The following is a 19,881-nucleotide window of genomic DNA, read 5'->3' on the forward strand; positions in this document are numbered from 1 at the left end:
GGCTCTCTGAGCTCTGGTTTGGCGGTCCGCTCAGGAATGCACGGGAGAGCATCTGCACAGCTCGGCACCGGCCCAGGGTGAGCACGTGGCGGGTGCTCCCCGGACGGAGGTCCTTGCTCCTTCCTTAGCCACCTGGGCTGCCCTGGGGCTGGAGCTGGTGGCAGAGCCCAGGGCCACGGCATGTCCTCCACCCATGGCCTCCTGAGTGGGCCCCGGGGACTACGAATGGAGTGGGGGAGGCAGAAGCCAGACCCAGGGCCCGCGGAACTACCACTCGACCCTTCTCTCAACATCAACTCAAATGCCCTCCTTCTGGGGACACTCCCTTCTTGCACAAGCTGGATGCAAGGCCGCTCATCCACGGCTGAGCAGTGATGGTGGTGACCGTCATGCACGGCCAACCTCAGGCTTCCGCTTTGGGGATGGTCCTCCTAGCCTTAGCTGCCACAGGAACTCGTGCCCCAAGCCTCTTTGGTCACGGAGCTTGACTGCAGACGATCAAGCACATGCAGGGAGGACTCGGGGCGCTGGAGTCATCCAGGCGGGGCTGGAAGAGCCCGCTCCGGGCTGGTGCTTGAGTCACGGCCCTCTTCTTAGCTGTGTGAGCTTGGGGACTTGCTCCACCCCTGTGAGCCCCAGCTTTCATCATCTGCTAAGTGGGAGCATCTCTCCCGCCCTGCGGGCTTGTGGTGACGCTGAAATAAGGCACTGCTCACGCTGGCTCTTGGCAGGCATTAATGAAATGGCCCCTACCAGCTGCGAGCCGAAGACAGAGACGTTCTGCCTCATTGATGGCGAGTGTCACTCTCATCACTGCCTGTGTCTGTTAGCCCGACGGCAGGGGGTAGGGGGAGCGATGGGGTTGATAGAACGTCCTTGTCAGACTCCACCGTCAAGTCGCCAAGGCCACATCTGGAGTTGGACTGGATCCCCAGGGCCTGGCAGGATACGTGTACATTCAGAATGCTCACCGAGGAACGCGCTGGTGCCCTGCCCAGCTACGCAGGATGCTATGGACGCCCCTACTCTTCTCCCCACTATCCACTAGCTTGACCCACCCCTCTCTGGCTGGCGCCAGAAATGCAGTAGTCACGAAAACTGGGGGACACGGGGACATGGACTGAATTGTGTCACCTGCAAAACTCGTATTTGGAAGCCCCACCCCCCAGGTGATATTATTTGGAGATGGGGACTTGGGGAGGTATTGAGGGTTAGACGAGGTTGTGACGGTAGGGGCCCCTCACGGTGGGGTTAGTGCCCGTATAAGAGGCACCAGAAAGCTTGCTTTCCTCTCTCTGCCGTGTGAGGTCACAGGAGAAGGTGGCCGTCTGCAAGCCAGGTAGACAGCCCGCACCAGGAGCTGAACCGGCCGGCACCTTGATCCTGGACTTCCCAGCCTCCAGACGGCGAGATAAATGCTTAGGCCACCCAGTCCATGGTACTTGGTCACTGCAGCGCACAGACGGAGACTCGTGGGGTCTCTTCCCCTAGGCGGGGCCGGGCCGGACAGGGCAGGGGGCAGGGCCACAGAGGGCGGAAGGCGGCGGATGCCAAACCACGGGCAGAGGCAGGGAAAGTCTCTTCGCAGCCGGCTGGGAGCTAAAGATCCCCCCGCTTCCCACGGGCTCCCCGGTTCTGCGGAACAAGACCAGCAAGAGAGCCGAGAAGACAGTACGTGCGGGAAGAGCGAAACTTCTGGAAGACGGGAGAAGGAAAACGGGGACCCGTCTGATGTTTCTGCTCTCACGGACCGTATGTGTGCGAGATCTCGCCCAGCACGTGGCCTCTCTTAATTCCTCCAGCACCTATTTAAAATTCTTTTCCTTATCTCTTATTTTTTTATTCTCCTTTAAAAATCACAAAACGGCACTGACTTCCTTCGGCATTTACTTTTTCCTCAGGATTTATGCGGTCGTCTGGTTGGAGCTCCTTCCTTGGTGTTTGCGCCGTGAGACGGGTACTTCTAAAGCGGGAAGCTTTGCTCTACGATCTTTACGTAGATTGGGAATTATGCAGTTAAAAGACAACCACTAACAAAACAAAACAAAACAACCCCAAAGTTCAAGACGGATTTCCAGGAGATCAGAAGGAAATGACTTTTGATTAAAGTGCCTCTTCTTAAAGACACAGAAGCAAAGGTCCTCTCCCTGGCAGGGCTCCCACGCCCTGGGACGTGCTTCTGGGGGGCGGGGGGGTCTGCATTTCCCCCAGGCGCGCTCGGGCGACGCGGTCTGTCCGCCTCACTACTTTACCTGTGGAACTTTTAAGGGGCTGCTTTATTTCATGAAGAGAGGTTCGGGCCTCTGCTGTCCCTTCCCTGGGCAGTCTGTAGGCTTGCTGCTGATCTGATAAAATGGGGTTGGCCCCTGGCACCATGAGACAAACCGAGAGCCCGCCCCGCCTGGGTCACACACTGCCCCGGGGGGCAGGGAGGGAGGCCCTGGCATATACTCACTTGTCCAGTCTTCTTCAAAGCAATGCAGAAAGTGGAATCCCACCATGATGAGGGCGTGCAAGGAAATGAGAGCTATGTACATCTGAAACAGGAAAGCAGGGCAAACGCCATTGTTGTGAGAACCTTCTGACCGCGCAGGCTCCCGGGACAGGGGCCCTCAGAACCTCCCATTCCGGAACACTCAGTCAGGCTGAGGGTTGACCAGGAGAGAGCCAGGGAGGCATCTGCTGATTGCCCTACCGGTCTGGCACCCCAGGCCTGGGACCGAGGCGAGCAGCTATTCACCAGGAGTGCACGGACGAGCGCCTGTGACCAGGCGTGACCAGGGCCCTGGGTGGGCGGGGGCGCTCCGGGCCCGTGGCTTCCCTTCACTCAGAAAGTCAAGGTGCTGACTGCCAGTAGGTGCTCTAGTCCTCACACTATCCTCTATTCACCTGCAGCTGAGGGAGGGCTTGTTGTCATCACCAGAACTGCCTTGTTTAGCTACTCAGACTGGACGCTTGGGACAGGAACAAGGCCCTTGCTTAGAGCCAACCCGCTTTAGCCCGTGTTCTAGACGCTCAGGCGAAGGGCCTACGAGCAGGCCGTGGCTGAGCTAGGAGTGCTTTGGCAGAAAGGCGCAGGTCTACATGGCCACGTGGTGTTTGGAACAGCAGCAAAAACCATTGTTGCGTGCCAAGAATTTTCGGAGGCCCAAAGCGCTCCATCGCTCGGCGGAGGGTGGGGCAGGATTTGGAAGCTGACTTACTGTAAACAGGACAAAGTACTTCTGGTTGTTCTCGCCGACGCAGTTATTGACCCAGGGACAGTGGTGGTCCATCTTCCGAATACACCGCTTACAAACACTGAAAGGACCCACAAGGCAGACCTTTAGTGGTGTCCTCACGGTGGCGGGGACCCGAGGGGAGCAGAGAACCCACCCCCCAGCTCTACTCCGCGGCTGGGGCCTCCTCGGGCTCTGCCCCGTGTCCCGCTTGCTGGGTGTGTTGCAAGGGGCCTGGAAGGTGGGGTCAGGACCCCCAGGGTCACGTCATTCCAAACAGGGGACAGTCATTTGTCAACAAGGCCCCTTCTCTTGTTTAACACAGACACAGGATGGAACTGAGGGGATCTGAGCCGGAAGCTGCTCTCTGGCGGTAACTGGGCTGGGAATCTGGTTTATTGAGAGGGACAGAGCAAAGAAACAGTTTTGAAAGTGGACAGGCTGGGGTGGGTACAGAAAGAAGCCGCTCCTAACTCCCCCCCAAAGACCAAAACCCCAAGGGCCGGGCGCTAGCAGGGAGGGTGGCCCAACGAGGGCGCTGGAAGGGCACAGAGTGGGCTCAAGTGCAGGACGTCTCAGGGCGGCAGGAAGGGCCCCTTCAAGAACTTATACCTCTAAGACAGCATCCACTTAGCTGAAAAAGCAGAATGTATTTGAGCTTAAGTGTCGATCAGAAATCCTGTTAATTTGGGGCGCCTGGGTGGCTCAATTGGTTAAAGCATCCAACTTCGGCTCAGCTCATGATCTCGTGGCTCCTGAGATCGAGCCCCACATTGGGCTCTGGGCTGACGGCATGGAACCTGCTTGGGATTCTCCCTCTTCCTCTCTCTCTGCCCCTTCTGCGCCCCCACTTGTGCTTGTGTGCACACTCTCTCTCTCTAATTTGCAAATTACTACCTTGTGATTGGGCTCATTTTGGGACTGAGAAATTGGTCCTTCCTCAATTTATTAACATAGGCTCCTTGACATTTCCTTGAGAGTATTATTCCACACAGTTTGAAATACTGTAAAGGTAAACTTGGAAATAAGATGATTAGAGGTTTTTCTCTTTTGAAAGCCCCTCAGTTCACCCCAGCTTTTTTTTCCACTTGTTTCCACAACTAACTTTATCTCAGGTTCTTCATCAAGCACACCATGGGCTGTGGCAAGTGGAGCCCGGCAGAAGGCTCTCATCAGGGTCACACGGGGGGACCTCACACTTGCTGAGCTCTGGCTGGCCGACAGTCAGGGCAGGGACAGCAGGGAAGTAGCTCTTCTGGGTGTGGACGTGAGCTGCTCCCCACGCTCCAGGCCAGGAGGTGCAGACCACTCTGAAGGACAGCCACGGCCAACTCGGGGCTGCGGGCTCATCCGCACCCCAAGGAGGACGTGTGGCTTTTTCTAAGCACAGCGTGAGCTTTGGTGGCAAGGCAGACCTGGGGCTGCTGAGCTACCCTGGTCAGGTTGGCCAAGCTTGGGGGTCTCGGCTTCCCCATCCACAGGAAGTAAGTGTTGTAAGGAAAAGGTGACCACAGATTGTGGGGGCCTGGTCAGTCTCCACCCTTGTTCTTCTCCACAACCTTGAAGGTCCTCCCTAATACAGGGGAAATGGGCACATCTCAGAGATGCTGGCCCAGCTCCAGAATCTCCCTGGAAACCTGGAGAGCAGGAGAAGAAGGAGGCACGAAAGGGACCTGGAGGGATATAAAGTCAGGGATATAAACCCATCTCTCTCTGTATGCATGTGTTTCCAATTACAAACATACATGTGAATATGTATAATGTATATTTCATTAGCTAACACTTGTTCCCAGTATACAAGTTTAATAATTTTCAAAATGTTTATTTTTGAGAGAGCACGTGTGTGCAAGTGGGGGAGGGGCAGAAAGAGAGGGGACAGAGGATCCGAAGCAGGCTCTGCGCTGACAGCAGACAGCCTGATGCGGGGTTCGAACTCACGAACTGTGAGATCATGACCTGAGCCGAAGTCGGACGCTGAACCGACTGAGCCACCCGGGCGCCTCCTCTAGTAGACAAGTTTCAAAGTACAGACAAGTAGACAGTGAAGAATGAGCTGCTCCCTGCATCCTGGGCCGCAGCCATCAGGCCCCACGTTCCCTTCGTGGGGCCACCTTGCAAGTCCTTCCTCAGCCCTGGGGTCTTAGCTCCCTTCCAATCTGGGGCCCAAACTCCCGAGGGGAGGGGCGCCTGGCGGCTCAGTGCCACTGCCACCTTCTCCAAGGGGCTTCCGGTAGGTGCTCTGAGGCAGTGTTTGCTCAGCAGCACGGAGGGGTCAAGTGGCCTGACATCCTCCGAAAGCCGCCCAGGGTTTCAATGAGCTGTCACATCCGTCCTTTGCTCTCCTCCCAGCTTCTCAAGAGACCCCGCGTGCGCCCCAAGAAGTGAGTTTCACAACGGGTTACGTGTCCCTGGGAGGCCACACCAGAACACTCCTCCTCCTCCAGGGAGCAGGACAAGTGAGCACAGCAGCTGGGCTACAGAAGGTGGCCCTGAGTGCCAGGCTCCGAGCTTCCTGCCCGCGGAGACACGGAATGCCGAGGTGGTCCCTCTTCCCCGGCTGGTGCAGTTGTTCAGAGGCAGGCTCTGGGGCCGGGAGGTGGTACGTGTGGGTGGGGGGAGTCCATCCGTGAACATGGCCCTGATCAGGGGCCGTCTCACCCACGGCTCTCAAAACTAGCAGCCTGAACGGTTCTGCACTTGGGGCCTGGAGAACAAGGGCAAGGCCTGCCCGCGGCCGCCCAGCTGCTTCGCCTCAGGTGCCATCTGTCAGGAGGAAGAAAAAAATGCGGCCTCCCACAACCCTGGACACCTCACTGGGGTATCGGTCGCCTCAGAGCCAGCCCTCTTCCCGTTCCCCGTGGCTGGGTGGGCCGGGGGCTCTGCGGGGTCCCCTCCCCAGACAAGGCAGGCAGGGGGCCCTTTACCCAGGCTTGCCGCCCGGCAGAACCTCTTCTCTCTGGGGCTCCGCGCTGCTCTTTCCGTACTGAGTGCACCAGCCCCCTCCTGGGACTCCTCTGGGGCACCATTTTGTGCCCCCTGTGCGAGACACTGCGGGCGAGCGAGCTCCTGGGGCACAGGCACCAGGGCCTGGCAGCTGGTCCTCAACCTGCGCTAACAGTCACTGGAGAGACGAAACGTCTTCGATGGAGGTATTTTTTTTACGTTCCTGCCTTCGGGGTTTCCTGAGCCCTTCCGTGTTTTTAAATCAATGTTCCAGAAGACGGCGATGTCTCTCCTTCCCTCTTCCTCCAGGTTCCCTGCCATTTTTCAGGCCCCGAAGCACTTCCCTCAAATGGCTGGTGGAGCCCAACAAGCTCACGGGCTCCCATGCCCTCAGGCTCCTTCTCGCCTGTGTTCCTTCTCTGGCGAGGTCCGAGGGCCCTTGGCGCTCAGCCCCAGAGGAGCTGGCTGAGGCCCCTGCCTGGCCTGGGTGATGGCCCACCATGGAGACACAGCTGTGTCCGTGAGGGCCTGTGTCTCTCCCTGCAGAGGTGCTTACCAAGCAAGGGTCGGCTGAGTGCGGGTCCTGATGCCACAGATGGGAAAGAGCTAGCCTGGGAAGTGGCCCCACCACATCAGAATGGGACGCCCAGCAGGACAGGAGGAAAGATGCAAAAAGGCATCTACCGCATCCCGGTCCCAGCTCCGCAACAATTTCGGGTAGGGCAATCCAGCGTAGCGGACAGAACACTGCTCTCAGATCCCCGTGCTGGGCTCCGGGCAGAGAAACTCAGCTTCTCCGAACCACCCTCTGCAGGATTGGCCCCGACCCAATCTCCCAAGGTTAGCGATGATGTAGGTCAAATGCTTTTAAAACAATACTACTGCTGTGTAAGTTTTATCGGCAGTCATAATAACCACGAGAGAGAGACAGGGGCCTTTAGCAGTCCGTGACCATCCCAGCCTCAGCATGTTATGTGCGTGTGGGGGCGAGGGGTGTATGGAGGGGTGTGAGGCTTTGCCAGGGTCACAGGTCTCCGCCTCCTCGTGCAAGAGGAACCTATTGCATGAGTCCAACACCCTGGCTGTCCACGTTAGTGTGAACAGCTCCCTATGGGGTTTCCACATGCCTCCATGGTCCTCAGCGCCGGGATGAAAGCAGCCTGGGGTTCCAGAGTGCCCCTTCGTGGAAAGAAGACCCACCCACCCACCACCGGGCTGGAAGGAGCATCTACACGTCCAGGGTCAGGAAGCGTCTGTGGTACCCACCAGAGCTCAGGGAACGGGGCCAGTTTTAAATTCCACGGGCTCTGCTGGGAGGTCAGGAACCAAAAAGCTGGATGCGCGCTCACGGACGTGGACACGCACCCTCGCCTGAGCAGGGAGACTGACCGCAACTCTCGAGCCAGGCAGCGGGCCTCCCGGCCCAGGCAAAACCCGCTGCGTCTGGCGGGCCGGAGACCGTGCGTATCCCAAATCGCGGGTCCCCAGACGTCCCGGGCCACCACGGGCCCTCACAGACAGCCTCACCAGAGTTCATCTGAGTCAGCGGCTCTTGTTTTGCTCAAGCTGATTTGTTTACTAGCACTCAAGAATACCTCCCTCGGATCATCCTGGCGAGAGAGGCGAGGAGGCGGCGGTGAGGAAAATGCCAGGCAGGGGAGGCAGCCGAGGGCCCAGGGAGGAAAGAGAAAGAACCACTGTGGTCACCGAACGTCCTTTTCTACAAAGGTCGCAGCTCAGTGTTTCTATAAACCCTGCGCAGCCCCAGTGCCCGCACCCGCCTCCACCCACAAACGGCTTCTGCTTGGACAGCGAGCTGACTCCGTTATCCAGACTCAACCCCCACAAGCCAGGGGGCAGCAAGTCCCTTTACGGGGGACAGAGCCGGCCTCAGAGCGATGTGCTGCCTGGTCCACGGTCTGGGGACACGTGTGGCGGGGACACGGCTGGCCTTCCAACACCAAGGCCGGAGCCGGTTCCACCACACCGGGCCGCCTGGAGTCACGGCCTGAGGAACCACACAAGCAAGCTGGGCCTTTTGGTTCAGGTGATGAAAACAGCTGGCTTCCCAAGCCTCAGATGGCAGAAAAGGATAGATGGGTGCCCCCGTCACAGATCTCAGAGGTAAAGTGACCAGCCCACGCTGGGCTCTGCGCAAAGACACTTAGCTTCTCCAAACCGCCCAACACCCCACAGGAGACAGCAATGATCACAGGCCCTGTCCAAGCTCCTCGGCCCTCATGCTCAAGAGGTGCCAGCTTGTTGGGGAGGTCGCCACCTCTCTGACAGAGAAATGTCCATAAGATTCAGGTCACATGATTCCCCCCTCCCCCCCGCCAAACTGGAATTCTAGTGGAAAGAGCCCCCCAACCGGAGCGGCAAACACTGGGAGCCAATCCTGTCTCTGGTACTCACCAGCTGTGCGACCTCGGTGTGACCCTCCCGCCCCAAACACACACCAGTCCGAAAAAGGGACCAAATGACACGTTTGTATTTCTGTAATTTATCATTGAAAGTTCCCTTGTAATGATAAAATGCAGTTTTCAGCTAGATGTCTTCTTGTTGAGAAGACTCAAAACAATGAAGAAATCTGAAAACCAAAGGGAAATATCACCACAGAGGAGATGGGGAGATGGCTCTCGGGGCCAAATTCTACAATTGTCACAACGTCTAGAAGGTTGTTGTGTGGTGTTTGTTTGTTTTGTTTTGCTTTGTTTTTGTTTTTTCCCCAAGTAGGCTTCATGCGCAGTGCGGCTTCCAACTTGGGGCTCGAACTCACGACCCCGAGATCAAGACCTGAGATCGAGAGCAGACACTCAACCAACCAAACCACCCAGGAGCCCCTAGAAGTTTTTTCCTTTTTTTTTTTTTTTCAAGTTCATTTATTTTTGAGAGAGAGCACAAGCTGGGGAAGGGCAGAGAGAGAGGGGGACAGAGGATCCAAAGCAGGCTCCGCAATGTGGGGCTTGAACTCATGAACCGCGAGATCGTGACCTGAACCGAAGTCAGACGCTCAACCGACTGAGCCACCCAGGCGCCCGAAGTTTTGTTTTAAAGAGAAGCCTTCATTCAAGGACAACCCCTTTGCTAAAATTTAAGCGAATGGGGCCCACCTCTTAAGTGTGTCAAGTATTAGACACTCACAGAATGATTTTCTAAAGCTTTGTCTCTTGTGCCCTTAATTAATAAAGCCGTGAGGTAGGAAGAGGAGGAACCCCCTCAATTGTACAGATCCGCAAACGGGCGGAGACAGTCAAGGGCGCTTGGCTGTCAGGGCAGGGCGCTTCATCAGCTGTGGGAGAGTCAAGTCTTAGGACAGGTGTCCTGAGCCCAAACCAAATGCCCTTTCCCATCTAGTGAGCTCACGGAGACGGGGAGGGAGAGTCACAGTGGCCGTTCCCTGCCCAGAGCAGGGGACGTCCAGAAGTCTTGTTGCTGACGGCACCCTCTGGAAGCAGGCGGCGGGGTGGGGTGGGGGGTGCTACTCCAGAGCAGGTGAGAGGTGGGGGAGGGGAGGAAGCGAGCCCAGGTCGGGAGGAGGGGGTCGGGGCGCACGCGTACCTGCAGTGGTGGGCTCGGTCGGGCTTAATGCTGCAGCATTTGGGACACTTGTACACCACCTGCCCGGGCTTCAGCTGTAAACTCTCGATGAATTCTTTAGTGGCGTTTCCTTTGGGCACCGCGCCCTGTGAGAAAGAGGAAAGGGGTCAGGGCTGGGCCAGGGATTCCGTCGGTTCTGACGCCCCGTGGTGGAGATGGTCACCTGGAAGCAGCAGCTAAACACACACACACACATACACACACACACGGACAGGACAGTCTCATCCCAACAACACGTGGACTCTGTTCAGAATCACGCCAACACCGATGGATACTTATGGACAATGAGTTTTCCTGTGGAAAAGTAAATGATTTTCCCCAGTAGACAGTTAGGCTGTTCCTAATGATCTTTCTGCTTTCATCTCAGTGACGTGGTTTTCACTGAATCCGTTCTTTCCTACGTAAATACTACAGTTAGGATTTGACTCGCCCATTCCCGTTTGGTCTACGTTAAAATTTCCCAGTAACACCTTGGGCCTTTACGAAGTTTTACTAACGGGCCTCACACCCCACAGCTCAGTTTTTCCAGATCAAAGTCTGCAGCTCTGAATGTCACTGGCTACTGTTTAAACTAGAATTGTTTTATTTTATTCTCTTACCAATACTATTGTTAGGAAGCACTGGTAATCTACATTTGGTTCTTGTGAATCCAAAAGCAACTGTGAACCATGGCCTTCGGATCTCTGACTTGCTTTCTGACCCGACGTGCCCTCCCAGTTTGCCATCCCATCCTTTCGTACGCTCGTGAGTGCTCTGCATTTTGTTCTAGCTGTGGACACCTCCGGTGGAGCCAACAGCAGACCCGAAGTGCCACCAGCGTCTACTGGGGCCCGTGTGCCTGTCCAAGCAGAAGGAAAGCGGGCGGTGTCCGGGCCTACGCAGGGTCTCAATGACCAGTCTTCGCCAGGGGCCTACTCGGTGCTCAGCCTGTGCTCCAGTGCTCACTGCTATGGATTCAGGTATCAAACAAGGTCTCTGTCCCAGGAGGCCCTTGGTCTCTTGGAGGCTAATGATGCTAGAAGACAGTTGTGTTGAGAGAGCACAGAGGAATAGGTACCAACTAGCCAGGGAACCAGAGAGGTTTCAAGAGATGAGGTTTGTTTGTTTTTAAGTTTATTTTTGAGAGAGAGAGAGAGAGAGAGCGAGAACACGAGTGGGGGAGTGGCAGAGAGAGAGGCAGACACAGAATCCAAAGCAGGCTCCAGGCTCTGAGCTGTCAGCACAGAACCTGACACAGGGCTCGAACCCATGAACTGCGAAATCATGACCCGAGCCGAAGCTGGATGCTTAACTGACTGTGCCACCCAGACGCCTCTCAAGAGGTGAGGCTTAAGGGTGGTCCTAAGACATGCCAGGTAGTCCCGAGGGAGGAGAGGGATTCTGGCCAGAGGAGGGGCATAGGTAAAGACAAAAAGGTGAGAGTGAGCCCGGCCCGTCTGGGGGCTGGTGAGAAAATCGGCACGGTGGAATCCAGGGTAGGCAGAGGGGAGGCTGGATGGACGGGCAGGGGGCCAGCTTGAGAGAGAGTGCTCAGCACAGGGCACAACAAAGGACCGAATGTGTCTCCCAAATTCCTAACCCTCAGTGTGTGCTATTGGGAGGTGGGGCCTCGGGGAGGTGGTCAGGTCACTAGGGTGGAGCCCTTGCCCTGGGCCTTAGCGCCCTTATAGTGACTGCTGAGAGCTCCCTCACCCCTTCTGCCATGTGAGGACACAGCGAGAAGATGGCCGTCTGCGAACCAGGAAGTGGGCCCTCCCCCAGAGGCTGAATCTGCCAGCACCGTGATCTTGGACTTCCCAGCCTATAGAGCTGCGAGAACTATAACTTTCTCTTGTTTCTAATCCAGCCTGTCTCTGGTAGTTTGTTACAACAGCCCAAACGGACCGAGGCAGGTAGCCTGTGCTCTTGGCCGGGTGTTGGACGCAACACTGCGCCTGTAACAACCTCCGGATGCCTCGACTCTAATGCGGGGTTACCACACAAAACTGTCAGGGTGCGTGGACACCCGCATTTTTACAAAGCGCTCAGCAGGGCTGAGAATTACTATGCTAGACCAGGAGCTCCATGATGGGTCTACCTCATTCAGCACCAGAGCCTCTAGCCTGGAAAAGGTCTATCAGTTTTAGCACGGGGTGAAAGGAGCAGTGAAAGCAAGCAGGACAAGAAAGAAGGGGGCTCAGGGTGCCAGCCTGGGGGGCTCCAGCAGCGTGGCCCAGCTCCCTATCAAGAACCGGGCCTGACACTCGGTCGAGTCATGGCTCTGGGATGGGACTGCTCCACACCCCCCACCTAAGGTCTAGGTGACAGGAGGCCGTGCTCATCAGTGGGGGTCCACGGGACACCAGCATCAGGGAAGTTGACGCAACATCTGACCACAGAACTGGGGGCCACGCCCAAGTCCTGAAGGGGCCCGGGTGAGGGGCAGTGCGGTCGGCTAGGGTGGGTAGGTGGGGATTTCAGGGCTGACGGACTGTAACAGGCCAAGCGAGGGGTTCCCGGGTTAGAGGGGAGGAAGACGGGGTGTCAGCACCTTTCCCACGAAGGAGAAATTCTGGGATAGGAAGAGCCACTGAAGAAGCAGTACAGACCAGGGAGCTGGAGTTTTGTCTTTTGCTACAAAAATGACTCACGGGGACAAAGACCCTAGCTATGGAAACTGCAAAGACAAATCAAGTACTGACCCTCTCCTGAAAGTCTACACCACACTGAGCATTGTGGGAAAGTGCACGGAAGTGATGGGGGCCTGGGTCCCAAACAGCTGCTGGGGCGGATGCCCAGTTGCCCAGACACAGCAAGGAGGCTGAGCACCCGGCCAAAGCCACGGCCACTGGTGCATCAGGAGCTAGGGGAGGCGGGAAGGCCAGGAGGATCCTGGTGGACGTAGCAGGACAGGGGCACCTGGGGACGGAGGCAGTCCAAGCAGTGGCCAGAGGTGGCCTGTCCAGAGGATGACGGATAGAGCAGAAGCACCAGAGCCAGAGGGCACGCGCAGGGGTGTCTCCCAGGCAGCGGAGGAAAAAACTCAGGACCACAGTTCAATTATGGGAAGACTTGCAAGTTGTCTCAAAGAGGGCCTCGGGTGCCTCTCTGGGGTCTCCAGCCAGCATGCACCCTCTCCTCATATGGCTCTTTGCTGGCGCCCACCCCCCCCAACTTTCCCCTGCTGACCATTTCGTCACCAGCTCTTTCTCTGCTCTCCTGTCTCGTTAAGGACCCGCTTACACTCGAGATGGGCAGCATGTGGCCGACATGTCACTAGGAACGGTGCTGTGCTTCCCCACTGGTCTGCCTGAGGCCGATGGGGCAACAGACAAGCACGAGCCCAGAAAAGCCAAAGGCATGCTCATCCACGTGAATGCTCTTCTCATTGGTGGAGGCTCAGGACTTTGAGTGGGACAGAGATGAGGTCCTGAAAAGAAACTTCTAGAAATGTGGATCCTGATACACAGGCACTATGGGCACCAAGATGCTGAAAACTACATGTGATTCAGAATAACAGTCACCTCCGTGGTGGTGGGGAGGCTGGGAGAGGAAAAGTGGGGGTGGGGGGGGGAAACAAAGAGGTTAAACCGCCTTTGTAATGTTTTATGTATGAGGCTGGGGGCGTGGAGATATCATATTATCATATCATTGTATTATCCTTCATGCCCTTTCAACTGTGTCATATGTTTCATTACAATTTTTTTTTCAAAAGTAGGAAAAAACCCCACCTAGTCTGCAAAACGCCGTCAGATGCCAGAAAAGCCTATGATAGAAATTTTAAAAGCAGGGGCGCTGGGTGGCTCAGTCGGTTGGGCGTCTGACTTTGGCTCAGGTCATGATCTCACGGTTCGTGAGTTTGAGGCCCATGTGACAGCTCAGAGCCTGGAGCCTACTTCAGATTCTCTGTCTCCCCCTCTCCCTGCCCCTTCCCCACTGGGCTCTGTCTCTCTCTCTCTCAAAAATGAATAAAAACATTAAAAAAAAAAGAAACTTTAAGAGCAAACAAACTTTGATAGGTGAGGACTCTGTGATATGTATGATGCCATTTAGGACGTCCTTCTTGACATTAAATATGCTATAAAACTATACAGCTATTAGCATGGAGAACATCTATGACAGATGGCTAAAGGCACACATAGACTTCCAAAGAGTATATGGCATATAAGACATTCTGGAACAGATCTGAGACCCAGTTGACACTTGAATAATGCAGGGCTGAGGGGTCCGTGCAGCCAAAAATCCACATATAGCTTTTGACTCACCTGAAACTTAACTGCTAATAGCCTCCTGTTGACCAGAATAGCAAAAACGTGAGTAGTCAACTCACACATATATTGTACATTATTTGTATCCTACACTATATAGTAGGATATATATACTACTATATATAGTAATATAATATACTACTATATACTAGTAGTATATAGTACTATATAGTACTATATATAAATAAAGCTAGAGGAAAGAAAATGTTAAGAAAATCATAAGGAAGAGAAAACACATTTCCAGTACTGGACTGTTCTTATCAAAAAAATTCGTGTCGGGGCGCCTGGGTGGTGCAGTCGGTTAAGCGTCCGACTTCAGCCAGGTCACGATCTCGCGGTCCGTGAGTTCGAGCCCCGCGTCGGGCTCTGGGCTGATGGCTCGGAGCCTGGAGCCTGTTTCCGATTCTGTGTCTCCCTCTCTCTCTCTCTGCCCCTCCCCCGTTCATGCTCTGTCTCTCTCTGACCCAAAAATAAATAAACGTTGAAAAAAAAAAAAAAAAAAAATTCGTGTATAAGTGGACCCGTGCAGTGTTCATACCACATTGTTCAAGGGTCAGCTGTATGTATGTATATATATATATATATATATATATATATATATATATATATAAAGACAAAGACATGTGCCAAATTATTAATGGATATCTCACATAGTCAGATCACAGGTTATTTGCATTTTCTTGACCATATTTCTTAAATGTTCTAATATGAACATGTGGCTTTTGCAATTAGAAAGAAACTCATTAAAAATACAGGCAAGGGGCGCCTGGGTGGCTCAGTCGGTTAAGTGTCCAACTTCGGCTCAGGTACGATCTCATGGTTAGCAAGTCTGAGCCCCAAGTCGGGTTCTCTGATCTCAGCACAGAGCCTGCTTCGGATCATCTGTCTCCCTCTCTCTCTGCCCCTCCCCTGCTCTCTCTCTCTCTCTCTCTCAAAAATAAACACTAAAAATTTTTAAAAAAAAAAAATACAAGCATAAAAATATACCTCAGGAAGGAACTACCAAAAGTAGGAATATGCCCAACTTAACTGAATTTTATATTCAAAACGCTATGACCATCTCATCTTGAGATATCTGAGGCCCTGCCCTGAGGCACTAGGGCCTGGAAGTCTTTACAAGGGCAAAGCTGGACCCCGACCACCCAGATGAGTGGACTTTGAAAGAGGATCCAGAAGGAGGGTGCCTGGGTAGCTTCAGTCAGTTAAAGTGTCCGACTCTTGGTTTTGGCTCAGGTCACGATCTTGCGGCTTTGTGGGTTCAAACCCCTGCGTCAGGCTCTGTACTGACAGCTTGGAGCCTGCTTGAGATTCTCTCTCTCTCCCCACCTCTCTCTGCCCCTCTCCCACTTATGCTGTCTCTCTCTCTCTCAAAATAAATAAATAAACAAACTTAAAAAAATGTTCTTAACCCTTTGAAAAAATAAAAAAAATAAAAGGGGATTGGGAAGGGCTCTGGCCCAGGCAGAGAGGGCCCCACAAAAGCCCAGAAGGCCACATTAATGCTCTTTAATGCAAAAGGTCATTGAGTCTGGGCAATCGTGTGAACTTGTATGAATCCTGAAGGCACAAAACCACAACTGGATGTCACTCCTCATGCACAAAGGAAAAGCCCTAAGGAACATCGTCTGCCCAAGGAGATAAATCAATGGGGCAGAGTTTTCCTAAATGAAGGCTCAGGTCGCTATTTTCCCCCCACATCCAGTTTTTAAGGTCCCAGAATTTGCTGTAAACCTCAGGAGGCCCCACGTAAAGGCCTACAAGAGGAAAACCCTAAACTGCAAAGGGCAATCAGAACTCTCTTCTGGTATTCTCATTATTGCCTGCTATTCCAGACCAGGGCACATCATGTAACAGCGTGGCCTTTTTATTTTTTTTAATTTTTATTTATTTATTTTAACGTTTATTAATTTTTGAGAGAGAGAGAGAGAGAGAGACAGAGAGCGAGTAGGGGAGGGGCAGAGAGACAGGGGGACACAGAATCCGAAGCCGGCTCCGGGCTCCCAGCCGTCAGCACAGAGCCCGATGCGGGGCTCAAACTCACGAACTGTGAGATCATGACCTGAGCTCACAGTCAGATGCTCAACTGCCAACCACGTGCCCCACAGTTCAGCTTTTTTAAAAGCCTGTCCCCTCCAGCAGGACTCTATTTACATAAATCCCCTAGAAGGCTTATTCCCTTCCAGGCAAGACCCCATCTGCCCAGCAAGTCCATCCTTCAGACCCAGAGGCCAGCTGGGCCAGTCCCTGAGACAGAGGATCCTGTGACACAGGTGCTTCCCTGCCTTTGCCTCCAACGTCTTTTCCTTTCTTCCCTTCCCTTCCCTTCCCCTTTCTTTTCTTCCTTCCTTCTTTCCTTCTTTCCTTCCTTCCTTCCTTCCTTCCTCCTCCCTCCCTCCCTCCCTCTCTCCCTTTCCTTCCTTCCTCCCTCCCTCCCTCCCTCCCTCCCTTTCCTCCCTTTCCTTCCTTCCTTCCTTCCTTCCTTCCTTCCTTCCTTCCTTCCTTCCTTCCTTAATATTATCTCCTGTGCTTATCTCCACAGACTTCAGAACTTCCTGTGATTAGTTCATGGTAAGGAATTTCGTTCTGTACCATTCTGGACAGACGGCAGGGAGTCGATAGGCCTGCTGAGACATTTCTGCCAATGTTGTGATGCCTGCGTTATTGAGAACCGCCCACCCCTCCGTCCTTATGCATCTCACAGGGCTGTCTTGAGGCTCCCAGGCTACTGCAGCCTGGCAGACCACAATGTACCGATTTCCCCCCCTCATTTCCACAGTAATACTTCTTCATGATTAAAAAAAAATAGACGAGAAAATTAAAAGGGAAAAACCTACCCTTTGATTTTATCGCCCAGAGATCTGTATAATCAACATTTGGGAGCATATCCTTCCAGTCTTTTCTCTGTGCACACAGCAAGCTAAAGACACTAAAGAATTTATAGGCCCATGATACTCAGACGTTCCTCAAATATATGTTTGGTCCCGTAGTGGAATCCGTTTAAATCTGGGGCAGGGAGGTGTGATATGATTCTGTCAATCATTCCCCTTAGGGGCTAGCCCAAACTTCCAGTACCTTCCTCAGCCCCCACCTACTTCCTTTTCTATTTCAGAGAAAACTGAGGCAGCTGGGATAAACCACCAGCTTGGAGGGTGAGGGTCCCAGCTAATCCTGGCCTTCAGGGGCCCCAGACTTTTAGCTCAAAGCTTCTCCCTCATGTTGTGCGCACACTCCGGGCCCTCCCACCCCTCACAGCTAAGCTTGTCGAGGTCGTGTGCACTTCTGTCTCTACTATCTGTCCCTGACTCTGGTTCACTGCTCTCTGGTGCCTGTCGTCTTCACACCAGGAACACCTGTCACCAGGTCACTGAGCAACTCCCTGTGGCCAAACCCAAAGGTCGGTTCTAGGCCCTCAACTCCCTTGGATCTCCTGTGACCACCAGTCCCTCCTTCTGTCACTCTCTCCTGAGGCTGCTCTGCTCCCTCTGGGTGTCCCCCTGCCTCTTGCTCTCCCTTGGGCTGTTACCCATGCTGGACCCCGGTGTTCCTCAGGGATCCCCCACCAGCCCTGTCCCCTGCTCATTCTGCACCCCGCCCCCTGCTGACAGTCCTCCCCCATCACACCCAGTGGTGATGCCCAATCGTGGGCTCCAACTCAGGCCTCTTTTCGAGCTGCAGACATCTCCACCTGGTTGTTCAAGAGACATTAAAACCGAGGAAAACCAACCCCCCAGATTCAACATGCTACAACTGAATCCATTCCTTTCGCTCCAAACCGCCCCTCCCATTCTCACTTCCCTGGCCCGTGGCGCCTCTATCTACCCTCGCTTACCCCTTACCCCTCCTACTCCACCAGGTTACTCTTGTCCCAAACCGTGCCTCGAATCCCATATCCTCCCCTCCAAGCCGCTGTCATGGCCTTTGTTCCGGCCCATCCTCACGCGCCCCAGATGTTAGAGCCACCTCCCACCCCGGCCTATTCTCCTATTTCCCAGAGTAAACTTTCTAAAATGGGAATCTGATCATACTATTCTCCCTGCCTGGACACCTTCACAGGCTTCGCAGAGCCTTTGCCCGGCCCAGGGTCCAAGGTCCCGGTCAGGGCTCGAGCAGGGCCACCACAACGCAGCCTCAGACCACTGACCCAGGGTCTCCCCCTGTCCCTGCCCCAGCAGTCCCCCGGCTGTGGACCACCTGCGGCTTCCCAAAGGCACCATGCTCTCCGAGACTTTCACCTTGTACCCCCCAGGGACTCACATCAGCACCTCTGCCCAGCCTGTTTGCCTCTTGTACCAGAGCCAAAACCCACTCAGGGATCACCTCCTCTGCCTTCCTCCTCGTGGCCCCAGGCCACACCCAAGAGAGAAGCCATCACTTGGCTTTTGTGCTGGTCTAGCCTGTATTTATTGGTCTCAACACCTATCGTTTAAGTACACACTGATCTCTCCTCCACAGCTATAAATTCCTGGAGGATAGAGACAATGTCTTTCAACTTGCAGCCCCAGTGAATTGCCCAGGGCCTGCCACAGAGCGTGTATTCAACAAACCAAGCTGAATGATAATGATGATACAACAGACATTTATGGAGTGCTCTATGCCAGACACCGTTCCACGTGCTTTACTGTATTTTGTCAGTTAATTCCGCCAATAAACCTGTGAGGCAGAGACTGTTATTACCCATTTTACAGATGAGATAACTAAAGCAAAGAAATGAAGCAACTTCCCAAGGTCATATGGCTAACAGATGGCAGAACCAGGATTCAGACCCAGGCAATCCAAGTCTAGAGCCCTCACCTCCATCAGAAGACAACGTATGTATTTATCGGACATTGCTGTTAAGGGCCCTGAAGGGGCTTTTTCTTTTTTTTTCTTTTTTTCTTTTTTTAATTTTTTTTTTTTTCAACGTTTATTTATTTTTGGGACAGAGAGAGACAGAGCATGAACCGGGGAGGGGCAGAGAGAGAGGGAGACACAGAATCGGAAACAGGCTCCAGGCTCTGAGCCATCAGCCCAGAGCCTGACGCGGGGCTCGAACTCACAGACCGCGAGATCGTGACCTGGCTGAAGTCGGACGCTTAACCGACTGCGCCACCCAGGCGCCCCTGAAGAGGCTTTTTCAAACTGCCCTGATGCCATAATATTATTCTGCCAACAACTGTATCAGCATGTTACCATTAAGACTGAAACAGGCCTGTATCAGGGCACCTGGGTGGCTCAGGTGGTTAAGGGTCAAACTCTTTGATTTATGCTCAGGTCATGATCTCACGGTTCGTGAGATTGAGCCCTGCATCAGGCTCTACAGTGACAGCAAGGAACCTGCTTGGGATTCTCCCTCTCTCTCTCTGTCTCTCTGCCCTCCCCCTGTGCATGTGCACGTGTGTGCATATGTTTTCTCTCTCAAAAACTGAAGCAGGCCCGTTTCAGTAAGTATCTAGGACAACATAATGGCGTAAAAAGGACATGATGAAAAGTAATAGAGGGGTGACTGGGGGGCTTCGTCAGTTAAGTGGCTGCCTCTTGATTTCAGCTCAGGTCATGATCTTGCGGTTCATGAGATCAAGCACCGAGGTGGGCTCTGTGCCGAGAGCATGGAGCCTGCTTGGAATTCTCTCTCTCTCTCTCTCTCTCTCTCTCTCTCTCCCCCCCTCCCCATTTGTGCTCTCTCTTTCAAAATAAATAAATAAACATTAAAAAAAAAAAAAAAGCAACAGAGAAACTTCCAAAGAAATACCAACAAATCTAAGGCCTCAATATCCTCATGTATTTGAAGCAACAAGGATGAAACTTGCCTAAAGTGTTACAGGGGCCCTGGGATGGAGATGTGAGCACACCTGCTGTCCAGGCAGAAACTCTCTCTCCATCAGCTCTGCCAGGAA

At 53.8% G+C, this 19,881-nt stretch overlaps 1 protein-coding gene across 8 annotated transcripts in view; it reads right to left on the bottom strand.

Moving 5' to 3' along the window:
• Window positions 1-19,881, bottom strand: part of ZDHHC3 (zinc finger DHHC-type palmitoyltransferase 3) — a 60,346-nt gene that overhangs the window by 15,489 nt on the left and 24,976 nt on the right. For 5 of the 8 annotated variants that reach the window (XM_045492594.1, XM_045492598.1, XM_045492593.1 and 2 more), the window contains exons 3-6: window positions 9,723-9,847; window positions 3,204-3,300; window positions 2,456-2,537; window positions 2,253-2,345 (exon numbers count right to left, since the gene is read on the bottom strand). In XM_045492594.1, the coding sequence (XP_045348550.1) occupies window positions 2,253-2,345; window positions 2,456-2,537; window positions 3,204-3,300; window positions 9,723-9,847 (397 nt within the window). The remainder of the gene's footprint in view (window positions 1-2,252; window positions 2,346-2,455; window positions 2,538-3,203; window positions 3,301-9,722; window positions 9,848-19,881) is intronic. The other 3 variants (XM_045492596.1, XM_045492599.1, XM_045492595.1) reach the window with 1 other exon arrangement.

Source organism: Leopardus geoffroyi, chromosome A2, assembly GCF_018350155.1.
Source record: "Leopardus geoffroyi isolate Oge1 chromosome A2, O.geoffroyi_Oge1_pat1.0, whole genome shotgun sequence".
Taxonomy (NCBI): Eukaryota; Metazoa; Chordata; class Mammalia; order Carnivora; family Felidae; genus Leopardus; species Leopardus geoffroyi.